The sequence below is a fragment of the Melanostigma gelatinosum genome, assembly GCF_949748355.1.
Source record: "Melanostigma gelatinosum genome assembly, chromosome: 2".
In the NCBI taxonomy this organism is placed as follows: Eukaryota; Metazoa; Chordata; class Actinopteri; order Perciformes; family Zoarcidae; genus Melanostigma; species Melanostigma gelatinosum.
Window position 1 is genome coordinate 26,734,478 of NC_136635.1, and position 15,275 is coordinate 26,749,752.

The 15,275-nt window shown below is 42.9% G+C and overlaps 1 protein-coding gene across 1 annotated transcript in view; it reads right to left on the reverse strand.

Moving 5' to 3' along the window:
• nav2a (neuron navigator 2a) overlaps positions 1–15,275 on the reverse strand; it is a gene marked incomplete at its 5' end in the record, with an annotated part of 101,737 nt that overhangs the window by 63,680 nt on the left and 22,782 nt on the right. The window contains 3 exons of the mRNA XM_079290654.1: positions 1,213–1,285; positions 10,248–10,300; positions 13,760–13,877. Of these exons, the coding sequence (XP_079146780.1) occupies positions 1,213–1,285; positions 10,248–10,300; positions 13,760–13,877 (244 nt within the window). The remainder of the gene's footprint in view (positions 1–1,212; positions 1,286–10,247; positions 10,301–13,759; positions 13,878–15,275) is intronic.

A 15,275-nucleotide genomic window follows, 5' to 3' on the forward strand; every position in this document is an offset into this window, starting at 1 on the left:
GCACGCTAAGTTGGCAGTGAACTCCAAAGCTGACGAGTTTGTGACCAAAAAACTATTTGTACTTTTGACTTAAATGCTCACATTCACCTTCAGCCCACTGCAGCCGTACAACAATGTCAAGTCCTTCACTGCATGTTTTCACTTTAATGCTACAGCCTTCTGGTAGTTTTCGGGGGAATTGTTTACTTATTGTTTGCAAGACATAATCTGACTTGCTAGCACCCTCATCTGGTGTTGAGGCAATTAAGTGAACAGAGTTTGAGTTGAAACTAGGGGTGGGGGGGAAAAATCAATATGGCACAGTATGGCGATATTTTGCGTGGCGATATTATATCGACACACGGACGCCAAGTATCGATCTTTTATTTTATAAACTATTTAAAAAAAAATTAAAAATCAAATCAATTGCTTTTTCAGTCCACTCGATGGTGCCGAGTTGTTTTCTGGTGAGGTCAGCAGAGGTGCCGGGTCTGCGTGCGTGATTGGTAGGAAGTTGGTCGAAACAAAGATGGAGACATCAGAGAAAGAACTCAGATAAAACATGTTGTTGACACAGTTTTCCTTTGGGGACATAATTTGAAGTTGAAAAAAGTAATAAATCGCAATATATGTTATCACAATACTCAGAATATCGCAGTATCGTGAAAGTATCGTGATAATATCGTATCCCAAGTATCGCGATAATATCGTATCGTGAGATCTCGAGCGATTCCCACCCCTAGTTGAAACGAGGCTTTGGTTCTCTAATGTATCTGACTTGCATGTTCCTGGACTGCAAGTCTCGAGAGAATACTTGAGAACGTGTACTCTGAACCGAGAACTGACTGATGTTAGGGGACATTGCAGTCCACTGATTCACTGTTGTACTCAATGATAATACTCGTCGTGTTAATACCATTACTACCATTGTTCCTGGTGTGAATAATATGATGTAAACATTGAAGCCAACATCCTTCTTTTTGTGAGGCAGGCCACATTTAAAGACTGCATTATTGTGGTCTTTCTGGTACATTAGCCCCTGCTGAGCCTACATGTTTTAATGTGTACTGTCTGGCATTAATGTAGTGTGTCCAGGCAAATGAGCCTGCCAATAAAAATGCTTCGTTCTTTATCTTTTTTTCCATAGCACAGGCCTGGCTTGGCCTGGCCTGGTCTGGTTTGGGTCTACAGCTCCGGTTCCAGTGAAAGCAGAAGTGCAGGAGTCCACCTTACCCTCTGAAGACAGCCCCTGGATGTTGACTCCTTTGGCTGCCAGGAAACTGAGGCAGGCGTCGATGTTCTCAATCTGGACAGAGAGACACAGACACAGCTGTAACACAACACACCCAGCGCATTTCCATTACGATTTGCATATTTGTATAATGTGAGGAAGCATGCTTGCTGTCTTTTGCACGCTTCTCCTAATAGATAGATATCACCATGAAACCCTATTAGTCAAACCCGAGTCAACAGCAGTGTCTCCCCTCCACTTAAAATCTGATTTTCAGACTCATACAAAGAGATTTGTAGGGATAGTGGTACCAAATGGTCCCAAATTTGGCAGACATAAAACATATACCAGTGTTGTAAAGTGACAGGAATCCTTTATATATAGTGACTGACTCGATCACATCCTGCTGTGCAAAGCTAACAATGCAATATTGGCCACATGGTGACATCGTCAAAACACGAGTCAAACCAAGCAGACTTTTGTCAGCCGAGCACCAAGAGAGGCTAAACCAGCTATACAGACACAGTGACAGCAGCCATGGCAACCTGAGCAGACTGCTGAGCTGTCACCGGACTGCGAGAGGATTTGATAGGCAGACGGGCTTTGTTTAGAGCCCATGTGACCCATTATACAGCGAATCTGCAGGGCTGGCCCACGTAATCACAAAGTAAACCAAATAAAACTGTTCATCAAGCAGAGTCACTGCGGCTTAATGACGCGCGATCAAAGTTGACCAACTGTTGTTTTCGATGAGCAAACACACCAGGTACAGCACAAAAGACATCAACATGGCACGGCCGACGCTCCGCCTGCACCCTGGTACTCGGCAATTTACTGAAGAATAGACTGAAAAGGACATTTAAAAGCATTTTACAGTGTGCACAAAGGTTAAAGAGCCACTACATCTTTTTTTGCATGACATTTATTACCAGTGGGAGTAGGTTTACAACACACTGAAGCTAATCTGCCACAATGTACTTACAACTAACCCGTTTTTTAAAGTACAACATCTTAAATGTAATCTCCCAGCCAAGGGAGTACAGATATAGAGCTGTAACACTCCAGGTGGTTTCGAAACTAAAATACATATGAACTGTGTCGTCTGTAAAGGAGGGCTGCAGCCGGGAGGGTCCTGCTCACTGAAGATGAATGGCAAGATTACACTTAATATGCGCTGACTAAATATAGCTTGGCATACAGCTCTCTCTGTGACTCTCCGGTTAGGAAGTATCTGACTGTGAGGCGAGAAGCTGCAGTAAAAACTCATTTACATTCGCCTCGATTACAATACGTGAACGTCCGAGTTAGATACGGACATTCAGGACACAGACTAATGTTTCGAAATCCATTGTTGCTACTTCTGTGGTGCTACACACATCTACACCCCCCACACTAGCAAATAATACATAACTAAAACTAATGCCAAAATGACTGCTTGTAAAAATACAATCTTTCATTTACTAATCATTTGATTTGTGCGTTTGTATGCAAATAAATGACAATGGCAAAGTAAAAATATATTATTTTGAATTTCTGGTTTATCAGATGCTATAGGAAAAGACAACAACAACAAAACAAGATCTGCATCGGTCATTATGGCTCATCGACGTTCAACTGACGGTAGTGATCGGGGCATCTCTAAAAGTTATATTTGCTCCCCGTTTTTCCTGCTGATCCGAGCAGTGACATTCAGGACCAAATTTCCTCTACTCCGCTACATCTCAGAGGAAAATATAGCACTTTTTACCCAACATTTATTCAACACATAGTTACTAGTTATTTTGTACATATAAAAACACATGATATGCGTGTATGCTATGATGCAATACTGTACGACTAATCTAGAAGTATCTACAATTGGCTCCACATTGACAAACCACAATATTAAAATGGTGTCACATGTATTCATTGGTGATGAAAACAGAATAGCATCATTTTCTACAATAATATAAGAGCCATTCTGCATTATAAGTACTTTTCCTCTTGATATGTTAAGTACATGCTGATAATACTTCTGTAGTTCCACTTAAGTAACATTTTTTATTCAGGCCTTTCACTTGTAATGGAGTATTTACAGACCATAGTATTCCTACTTTTACTTCCGTAAAGGATCTGATGACTTCTTCCACCACTGCCACGACCACATTACTTTTAGTTACTATTGTATTTTAGTGATGACATCCACTAAAGTATTACTATCAGTCACCCTCGAGCAGATTACTAAATGTCCACAACCACATTTTCTATAATTTAAACCCATTACCACACTATCATAATATACCACAATGCAATTAATTACACCCACTACCACATCACTATTAGCTATATATCTAAGACTCAAATGCTATTACCTCTATCCTCTACGACTAAATGTATACTTACACCTTTCCCATATCAATTTTCGTTGCATACATGCAACATGTTAGTGTGTGAAGAGGCTGCCGGATTGAGTTGAAACAGCAGTGCTGCCCCTGCTGTCATGTCCGTGACCTCTCACCCCAGAAACAGCTGTTAGAATGGCCGACATATGTTGCCCTTCGAGGTGATACAGCAGAAAACGTGGCAACAGTAGGAATGCAGAGTGTCACCCTCTCTCTGAATACCAACACTCTTTAAAAATAAACCTTTCTGAAATACCCCAGTATCCCCATCGACATACCCAGAGGCCGAAACTTCATTTGAGTGACTGAACCACTCCCCTAATGGCCCAAATTCCCTGGTAGTTGGGAGTTTAAATAGCAGCAGCCTGCAGAAAACATGCTTCATTAATAAGATACCCCATCACAAATGCCAGGCCCGCCCCTGCTGAGATGCTCCCAAGCCCCGCCTCCCAGGGGGTATACACACTGAAACCTCCTGCTATTTAAAACATGCAGGGACCAGATCTCAGAGAAGCCAGAGGAACACTATTTAACTCAACAATCTGCCACCAGCTACTGTACAGAACCTTTGTTTGAAATAGAAGACCAATCGATGGATCTATAATCTGTCGCTTAAGAAATATCACGATATATAGGTTACTGTAAAAGTCGAATTACTGTGAGGAGTCTGGCCTTGAGGTTTAAGACGCTGTAGTCGGCTCATTTATCTTCTGTTCTCCACGAACTTGGTGTTTAGACTGATGGATGAATGAAAACACTCAAGAAAAAGTCGTCGTAGTAGAATGCTCAGCAGTATGCACCAAGTATGCAAATACACACAACCAGTGAAGAGAATACTGAAGAGAATACTCTCATCAGAACAAAAATACCTCTAAACAAGCCCAGAGAGAAGTCAGCATCAAGCGCTGAAGGACCCCACTGGTAGCTCCTACCTGCTCGTGATCTGTGTGATCTGCTCTGCCAGGCCTCACACCTCCATCCAGGCCGCCGTCACCTCCTGCTCTGCTCCGGCAGCAGCGTGGGGCGGTCTGGCCAGCCAACAACCTCTGAACAAACACTTCTTCCCAACACAGGGATGCTATTGTTGTATGCGTGTGATTGTGTGTGTGTGTGTGTGTGTGAAACACAGAGAGAGAGAGGGAGAGCTAGAGGGAGGGAGGGAGTGTGAGCAAGAGTGTTACGTGTCTGACTGAGCTTTTGAAGACTGATACTGAGGTCGATATTTCTAAACCAATGTTGCTGATAACTGATCTTAAGTAATTCATTTCTGTATTTAAATGTAGAAACGTAATTCTTGTCAAAATGAAAATGCCTCAGAGGAAGCATCAAGAGCATCAAGAGCTGCAAAACCTCATATTGAGAAGCAACAACTTTGAGTGTTAAAGGGACAGTTCATCCCAAAATCAAGAATATGTTTTCTTCTAACCTGTAGAAAGAGACATTGCTGTTTTTTAATGTATTTTTTGGACAATTGTATTAGAGAGAAGGCGGACATCTCTATGACTGATACCTCCAAAACTAGGCTGCAACTCTGATCTATCGGTCTGACTCTAGTGTGACGACACCAGCTTCATTGCCGAAAGCGCTCCACCATTTGACTCTCTGAGTGCTGGCTCTTGTGGATTCTGATCACGTAACATGGTTGTGAGACAACGTGCCGTCAGCGTCTGTATGACTGTGTGATTAAACGTGTAGGTATCTGCCCACACACACCCTCACACTCTCGGGAGGTTTCACAGATTACAGCTACCAGCTCACCTGCTGAACTTGGACAACTACACCTCAATAACTCTCTCTCTCTTGACTGAAAAATGTATGCAGACTCAGAGGCTTCAGCACCTCAGGGAAGTGCTGGTTTTCACTCCTTATTGATAAAATATGATGCACCAGCAGCTATGATACACACATCATGATGCAAAGATCACACAGGTCAACATCAGGCAGCATATTCTGTCTTGTGCTTCTGCTAATTCATTTTCTTTTTTCATGTACGTAATCATGTTATGGTCAGTTTGTATTTTTCCTCATTGAATTCAGAATATTTACATGTTTCTTATTGTTATCTTCTAATATATTATCATTCGTATATTCTGTTATGTTAGTTTTAAACTTTCCTAATTATCCTCAGGCTGAGGGTCTGCTTTCACAAATAAAAACTAAAAAATCCTCAACATTTCCCTGATTAACTGCAACAAAATTGCATGATAAGATTAAAGCAAAGCTGCTTTAATTTGTCGTCTAAAAAAACACTTTTTGTGTTGTTTTTGCTTGTTCAGAAGAATTTATTTGAGTTTAAAAGAGGTTGTTTTTTTCCCCAAGGCTGAGCTTCCTGGAATAATTTCCTGTATAATTAACAAAACTGTGCTATGAATGGACTAACTGTTACTACTAACAGATGACTTACTTCTGCAACAAACGAGCACGGTATGTCTGTGTGGACAAATTAACACGAATACCTTACCGTGCATCTTGTGGTCACAAGTCTCATGGAAAGCTTTTGTTGCAGGGCTGAAATATTGGACTACACGACTCAGTCAAGTGTCTTTGTTGCCCAGGGCGCCACAGCCGTCATGAGGAAGACAAACCGTCTTACATGTTCTGATAAAAGGTCTGTGCCCTCCGATTAAGATTTGAGGTTTGGTATATTTGGTTGCTTAGAAACAGCAGCTGTGATTGCTCTGTGGTTGTGATCACGTGACGTCTGACCAGCTGACGCAGTTGGGGATTTCTCTGTATCTACCACACACACACACACACACACAGACAGAGAGAAAGTACCACTCCCTTTGATCAAACATTTACCAGCACATTGAATCATTAATAAAACATATTTTGGGTGTCAGCACTCATCTACGTCAAAGAGGCAACCATCTACCCAGCAGTCTGAATCTGGTATCTCTAAAACTACACAGACTGTGTGCAAGCAGGCTAAATGACACTGCACCTGAAGGTGAATTATTTAAAAAAAACTCTGAACAATTGAAGACAGATCATAAATAACCCACATTTTCAGTGCTTGTGCACATTTGGGTATCTGAAGTGCCTATGAGCCAGGCAGTAACCTCCAGGTCTGAAAGGTGACGCAAATGCTTCAATTTGCATTCTTTTGAAATGGCCATCAGGGGGCAACTTCTCTCGTCGCAAAAAACAGTCAACAGAAAACTTCTCACCTCATTTATTACCTCAGTGACCATTGTAAACATGAGTTTATGGTCTCAATCGCCAGTTTCAAGTCTTCTTCAATACAGCACGATGTTCATTGAGTAAACTATGGTCCCAGAGTGAAATAGATGATAAAACTGGGTTATATTCGTGCCGAGATAAGAAAAAGAGCCATTCAGATTCGGCTCCCCTTCCAATGTCACAAACGCAGGCTCATCAGACAGTTTCTGGAGGAGGACGAAAGAGACAGGCTCTTAAACGGAGCGTTTCAGAGGGAGGGTGAACACAGGTATATTCAAAATATACAAAAAATGTGTTTTTTGAACATAAAAGCATTTAAACATGTTTTATTAGAAACCAAAAATACAAGTATGAACCTAAAAATGAGGATGATATGTCCCCTTTTCAATAACTACAAACCCAGTCTGTTTTCCACTCTTTCTTCCTCAATATCGAAAAGTGTAGTCTAAGCATGGGATGCTTGGCCGAGACTCCCTGTGTGTGTGTGTGTGTGTTTGTTTGTGTGCCTTTGTGTGAGCGTGGCTTCCTGTGTGTGTGTGTGTGTGTGTGTGTGTGTGTGTGTGTGTGTGTGTGTGTGTGTGTGTGTGTGTGTGTGTGTGTGCGTGTGTTTGTTTGTGTGCCTTTGTGTGAGCGTGGCTTCCTGTGTGGTTTTAACAGCTCAGTGTCAACTCAACACCTTCGCTCTGGGCTGAACCACACAGACACACACACACACACACACACACACACACACACACACACACAGAAGCCTGACTGACCTGACGATGGAGGTCTGTTTAACGAGGATGTGACAGTTGTAAAAACAGGCCTCTCACTCCGGCCTGGTTAGCCAGCATAATAATCAGCCGGCATCAGAGAGAGGTGAGAGTGCTACATTTATTCCACTGACGGAGCTTATTTCCATGTTTATTCGTTTAGAGACAGAGGTTAAGTTAAGTGGTGGTAATTGGCAGCAGCTTTGGGGGTTTGAAAGCAATGAAATCAAGTGCAGTAAAAGTGGGCTCTCACACTCCTCCACCCCAGCTGCCAACTAAACTCTCAGGACCTGTGTGTGTGTGTGTGTGTGTTTGTTTGTTTTGACAGTACAACAACACACAAAGCAGACATTTGCATAATGACTGCGGTTGCACCTGCCCTTAGCACCGCTTGAGTGCATCAGATTTTGCTTTAAAGCTGATAAACCTATTGAGATTATACGCAGCGATCCAAAAATACTCTTACACACAACGCAACATCTGAGCTTATCCAAGCGAAATATTTTGACAGCCACTGTCCAACAAACAATATCACATTGCTTGGATGTGAACTTAAATTTTTTTTCCCCCTCTTGACTGACACACACACACACACACCGTCTGTGAACATTCGGGACACAGTCACAGACATTATATATTTGGAACTACTTGATTTGTCTCGTGAGTATCCTGCAATTTTCTTGTCTTTGAAAAAAATGAAGCTGCTGCTGTGTTTGCCGATGACAGCGGGGCTGGATGTGAAAGAGGCAACGCAGGAGGTTGATAACAGCACAACCAAACCACAGATACCAATCCGAGAGACGCCCAGATCACTGAGACCAAAGAGTGCAAAACGTTCAATTACAGACGACTGGGGGGGGGGGGGGGGGGCGTAATCAGCGCTAATGGGTAAAGGCTTAATATTGGGACAGGAAGTGGAGACGGAGGGGGGCTATTTTAAAATGGGACTTAGTGCATGTATTTCTGTCAGGATGTTGAACTTCTAGTGGCTGTCTCACTTTTAAATGGGGTAGATCAATGTGGTAACCTTCGCTTCAGGGCAAATCTGGTCCGAAATCAGATCAGAAGATCAGATCAAAACCTGCCAACAGCCCTACTGCTGACCAATCCGCTCACTGGAAAAATGATGGCACAAAAGTACCGACTTTACCATCAAGTGACAAGTAATGAAGAGCAATACACATTTTCATAGGTCAGTAGAATCACGTTCCAGACTTCCCATGTGTTCACTCTGGGATAGTTTATGAAACTAAATATAACAATGGCGATTAGAATCTGCATTTTTAATCGTGCACAATTTCTTTCATTCCCAACAGCATAACATGAGGAGACGTGTTGGTAAGTAGAAATAAAAACTATGCCCTCTGTTGTCTTTTATTAGAAAAACAATCCACACGCTGTTAATTAGTTTCCAGTAAGTTATGAATGCAAATGTAAATTATTTTGTACAGATAAACCTTATCAGGCATTCGTTTTCTTCTCCTCTCTCCTCTGGCAGAAATAAACTGTCTTGGATTACCTTTAACTTTCTGCATCATACAGAAACAAATTCATCGTCAAACAAAGACGCAAGACATTCTCACACCACTATTTGTACGAATATTTGTTTTTGCTGTCACAAATATTCAAATTTTCCTGAATAAGGATCTGATTTCCCATGAAGTATGTCTTTCACGATTCCGATGACGTCGCTTGTGATTAACAACTCTGACTCTTCCACATGAACATGCTCGTAGCCGGGCGGGAAAACCCAAAGTTACCTGAGCCAGCTGATGACCATACTATGTTGAATTTTGCTTAGTGTAACAAAATTTACGGAGCTCTATATTGTCAGTTATTATCTACAAAAGGTAGAGAATTCCATGAGGTTCTTCAAGACATAATTAAATCAGCGCCAGAACTTATAACATGGCAGAACATAGAAACAGACACACAATCAAAACATGTAAACAGAGCACTTTAAAACACTAAAAGCACTGGAATCCATCAGGATGTCCTCATAAGTATACTATAGTGGGTCCATGTTTGCTATGAAGAGGAAGGGTTCAGCGATCAGCTGTGTCTCCACCTCCTCCTCCAGTTGTTGACTATGGGCGTGTGTCTCTCTCTCTGCTTTGAGACGCTTCAGTAGTCTGGCTGGTGGCCAAAAATAGCCCCCTCAGCTGGCACACTGGCCCAATTTACGACCCCTTCACATTCAGCGGAGGGCAGCCCTGCTCTGGGCACTGTCGGCTCATTGCCCACAGAGAAAGCACAAAACTGTGAAAATACCAAAATCTCACCAGCGGCGATACAAAGGAAATCCCACTTACGTATCTGCTGAATGTCACTCAGGACAAAAATCACATCACAACTGTCTGTAAACGTTTTCTTTGTCATCAGCGCTGATGCTCCCTGCCTGCTCTCACTCCTGGAGATGAGAGAGGAACACTCTCTCTTGTTGCAAGTGTAACAAGATGAGGCAAAACTGGCCCCAAAGCCTGCGATGCTTTCAACTGGGCGCCAACTGCCAGAGGCCTGAGCCAGAGGTTTTCACGGACGGCAGCCCGCAAGACCACAAAAGTAAAAATAAATGGACTAACTATTCACCAGTGAGTCTCGGGCCGCAGCTCCCAGCGAGAGTCACATGAGTCGGTGAGAAGGGACATCAAAGAAGTGTTCGCACACAGAGGTAAATTTCACGACGCCGTGCCAAAACAAACTTAGAAGGTCACTTACCATCTGAGAACGGCTCTTGGGACAGCCATTGATGTCGCCAATCTTCTCGTTGGCTGGGGAGGGACAGAAAGAGGAGGCAGAGACAGAGAGATGAAAGATGAGAGTGTAAACACTCTTTTATTTCCAGTGGAGATCCCTGAGTGTGTGCGTGTGTCCCAGACAATTACCGGCTGAGTGAGGAGAGCAGAGGTGTTCATGCCGGTGACTGTGACCCCTCCTCTCTCCTCCCGCTGAGACATGAAACACTATCTGGTCACAGCAAATGGGAACGAGACCACTGGGGGCCCAACCGAGATGTGTGTGTGTGTGTGTGTGTGTGTGTGTGTGTGTGTGTGTGTGTGTGTTTGGTGTTAAGGATTCCTCCCATCTATTGGAGGCCCAGCCCACAGCAGCTGAGACACGATCGTCAGCCCACAGCTGACAACTCTGCGACAGCACGGCCTCCTGCATCATGAGGCACAGTGGGGCCCACAGTGCAGCTCCACCTCAGGACCACGTACTGCACCGCCTAACCTGCGGGAGAGTACTCCTCTTCCTGTCCGTTGAATAAATACGCATTGTCCTTTGATGTGTTCTGCAGACACTGGACTCAATTGCAACAGTGGTTCCCAAACATTTTGAATGTGTTGACCCTCGTCACAGGTTCCATATGTCCACGTATTGTCAGTGGTTCAACCAAACAGTGGTTTTGTTATAAAAGTATCTAATTAAAACATGATATTTGGTTTCCTGATGAAAAGACGAATATGAAGATATAAGTGACTTGGCAACAGCAGAAGAAAATTAATAAAAGTTCAAGTCAAGTCAAGTTTATAAATATAGCCGAATATAATAAGTTTGCCTCAGGGGGTTGTACAGTCTGTACAGCACATGACACACTCTCTCCTTAAAGCCTCAATTCGGATAAGCAAAAACCCCTTTAACTTAAAAGTTACCTTAATGCCAATGAGCAATAATGAGGTGTGGCGATGGCCCATTGAAGGGTAGATTATCTTATTCTATAAAACAACTTTCTTGTACTCCTATCGGTTTGCTCAACTCAATCCAAACATGGAAGTAAAGCGGATGGATATTTGTAGCCACTACTACACTGCAGCAACAACATGTCCTTGTGGAGTGTGGAGGAGATTTTAGAGGTTTTGATGAGCCTTGGAAAACAATGTGAAAAACAAAAGCTTCATCATCATGAGCATTTTAGCAAAGGTCTGTCAAGTAGCATTCCATACTTGTAAAAATAGCCGAAACAAATGAGTTGAACACATTCAGATGATTCGTGATTTAGCACGACTACTACTGCTGGCTGTGGTTTGTGTGCTTCCTGAGAAATTACACACTGTGGCGACAGACACCCACAAGAGAAAGCTACTCTGTGATTTTGAGACGCACAAAATAAAAAAAAGAAAACAACAACCAGACACATTTTGCTCAGTTGACTAGCGCAAAAAAAAAGAAGAACCCAGAAAGGCTTCTTTGAGAAGAGGAAAGTATCCAAAGACTGGGAGCTGAGGACAGAAGTAAAATATCTTTAAAGGCCACAGATCAGGCTGACGGTTGCCTCAAGGACAGTTCATGACAATGTTACTGAGGTTTCCTCTCCTCCTAAGTCCTGACCTTGAGCGTGAGTTGGTCCAACAGCTTAACACATCCGTGCCACATCCGGTCCCAGTGCGGCTGTTCCGACACCAGCAGGCTGCTCCGGTTTCACCGGCGATTATGTGGTGTGAGGTGTTTTTTTCCCCAGTGGAGGGGAGGCAGCAGGCCGAACAGGTGAATGGATGGTGTTGTTGTTTTAATATGAGAGCAGAGCAGCAGTGGTCAACTGTCAGCATGGAAACATATTGTATGTAGGCTTAATGTTGTGGAGCTTTTTCAGGAACGCAGGTACAATTTAAGGAACGCCTAAACCTTTTGAGTGCACTCAGGAAGTTCACTTACATTTGGACTGATACAACTGGACTACTGTTTCACCTCATGAGTGCCCCAAAAAAGTCCCCTCTCGGGAGGACAAACGTTGTGACGGTCCAGGAATAAACAGGTTCAGTACTGGTGAGGAATGGAGCATCACTGACTGGCCAACGAAAAACCAAGACAGACCTCAATGTAGTTCCATATTAAAGGACAGAAATAACGGGAAAACAATCAGCGGATCATTGCTACTCTGCAGATAAGTATCTCCCTGTCTACTTCTTTACTCTTACATCAGCACGTGACATACACTTCACATCTAGCGTATATAAAATGCCTCAAACCTGATCTAACTCTCAAAAAAAGAATCACGTCTAACAGTGAGCCTCCTCTCTGTGCAGGACGGAGCACAAGAGGTAAATCTGGGTCAGAGACGAGGGGGGGGCTGGGAGCAGACAGAGTCAGTGACATGCCGAGTCACCGGTCAGCTGGTGTCGGCCCACTTCAGCTTCGAGGCTGTCGGCACGTGAAATGACAGGCTGAGGACGTCCTGACGAAATGACAAGACTGATGATGATACAGGCGGGGGTGAGGGTCAAAAGTAGAGAGGAACAGCCCACTTTCACAGCCTCCACAAGGCTGGATCTCTTCATTTCTGTTAGACATTCATACTGAAGGAGTGCTGCAGGAATGAGTCCTAAAACACGGAAATGAGAACATTCTTGAACTTTCGGTCCCCTCCTTTTAATGGGTTTTTGGTCAGAGGCCTGAAATAAGGTCTGTAGTTAACGTGTAGATTTTAACGTTTTGTTCGACCACATAAAAAACTCTAGTAAATGCCCCACTTGAAAATGTTGAAGCTTTGACATGTCTTAAATGTGAAAAACATCAAAACATCATCACGCCGACTAGTCCGCCTTTAGCTTAGTTGTGGTGACATGAAGTCATGTGACCGTGGTGTAGTTTCTTTATATCCTAACGCTAGATGTTTACTTCTGGCGATTGCATTTACGCTTTAAAACAAAAAACCACAAAAATAGCGTTCTTTTGTGAATATTATCTTTCTGAACAAAGCATGTAAGTGGCATCAACTTTTGTTTGCCACTATCGTCTTTTCTGCAATAATCCATCATCCAACGGAAGCGTCCCATTGGCTTTTTGTTGGACGACAAAAACACGTCATCCCTGCAGCACACCAGATCCCTGTGAGGTTTCTCTGAATGAGGAAAGAAAGTTTGTCGAGCTAAAATGAATCCAACTTCTTCAAGTTCACTCATGAGCCTCAGAGCAAACCTGTAAAAGATGGATTTGAACTTCTACAACAGTGTTTTGTCCTGATGGAAGAAACCTCTTCAGTGGTGCAAGAGTATATAAACTCTTTGCATGATTCATACTCAACTTGACATTATTACATCAGGTAATAGAGTTAAAGGGTTGAACATCAACTCTATCTTGCAAAAGAAAAGCTTCTTTTTTTAAAAGAAATGCAGCTATCTGTTTGGTAAAGGTCAGCCATGTCTTAAAAAAAGTAACTCATGACGTGTTTCACATGATTAACGTTGGTTTCCTTTTGTAGATTTCTGAATCGAATGCGTGTTTATCCTTACCTACGACCTGTATTATCTCCGCCAGCAGCACTCCGTCTGCGACGTCCGTTTGCAGGTCCTTGATCAGACGCTTGTGTCCTGACTTGGCAAGGTAGTGGTTGGCCCAGTCCGTGTAGATCTGCGGTCAGACACAAACACAAACCACGCCGTTCAATTTCAAGCCGGCAAAAATAAAATCCATCCCAAAACAGGGGGAACCCCGTCGGGTCGTCCACGTGTTTCAAACTCCATAAACACTTGAAAACTACAAAAGGTAGAAATGGTTGAAGCAAATTTACGACGCTAATAAAATAACAACATGGTTGAATGGGAGCAGAGTAGCCCTCTTTCTTTTGTTGGGGCTCCGATCTGGCATATATCCGCGTGGTATTCAAATTGGGGCCATTGTGCTCAGCCAGGGCATTCATCTCGCAGCGCACGGCGGCTGTTTTCAATGGGCCATGCTGACATCACTCTCTGGGGACAGAAAAGACCCTTCACTGCCTGGGGGGGGGGGGGGGAGAGGAGGGGAGGGGGGCAGAGCAAGCATCTGAATAATCTGAATGGCGTCCTTCATAATTACTCGCCAAACTCTCTCTCTCTCTCGTCGAGAGGAGTGAGTTTCTATTCATTGTGAGATTTTAAAAAAAATCACAAGAAATAGACAACGGTTGAAGTGAAGTTGCACAAAACATTATTCCTAATAAAGGAGAAGTTACCTTTGAGAAACTGATACCTCGTGAATCTATCCAGATTTTGCAGCATTGTCAGGCTTGTCTGTAAACTGCAGACTGTTTCACAAGTGAAACTTCAGAACTGTTTTTTTTTTTTTTTTTTTTACCCCACAGGGATGTGAAACACGTGTGACAACTCGGCTAAATTAAGACACCTCGCCCTCGACAGTATGTCTCGCTCTCGTTTTCACACGAACCAAAAAAACTGTTATGTCAGTCAGGTGACAAAGATGACAGGAGGAGAGCCAATCAGTGATGAGTAGCCAGGTTACTGTCGGCTTTCTGCAGTCATCTGATTTATTCTGTCATGGAAACAAAAAGATATTCTTTCAAGCTGGATTTCTCCTGGAGAAATGTCTCTTTGCCTGTGCATCTGTTAAAGCTTTTTTTTTACATGTATGCATATGCATGAAGGGAAAGTATCGCTGCGACAGCAGAACAGAGTTATGCGTCTTTATATTCAAAATAATGAAATCCAGCAGCAGAGATAAACTGGAAGTAGAATCTATCAGCCTGAATATGTCTTTCTCCACAACTGGACATTATTTGTAGAATTCAGACATCAGATTGAGTTTTACTTAGTTAGTTAGTGTAGGTTCATACAGGCTCAGTGCTACAATAAAATTATACTGATGAGAGCACGCATCAGCTCAGCAATAAGAAGCACTAGTTGTATCAAGATATAATTATAAAAGAGTGCTGCAAGAATGAGTCCTAAAAAACAGAAATGAGTTCGCATTTTGTTAAGTTGAAAGATTTTAACAATTTGTTCTACAATATGAACTGGTTAGTATACGTTAGCA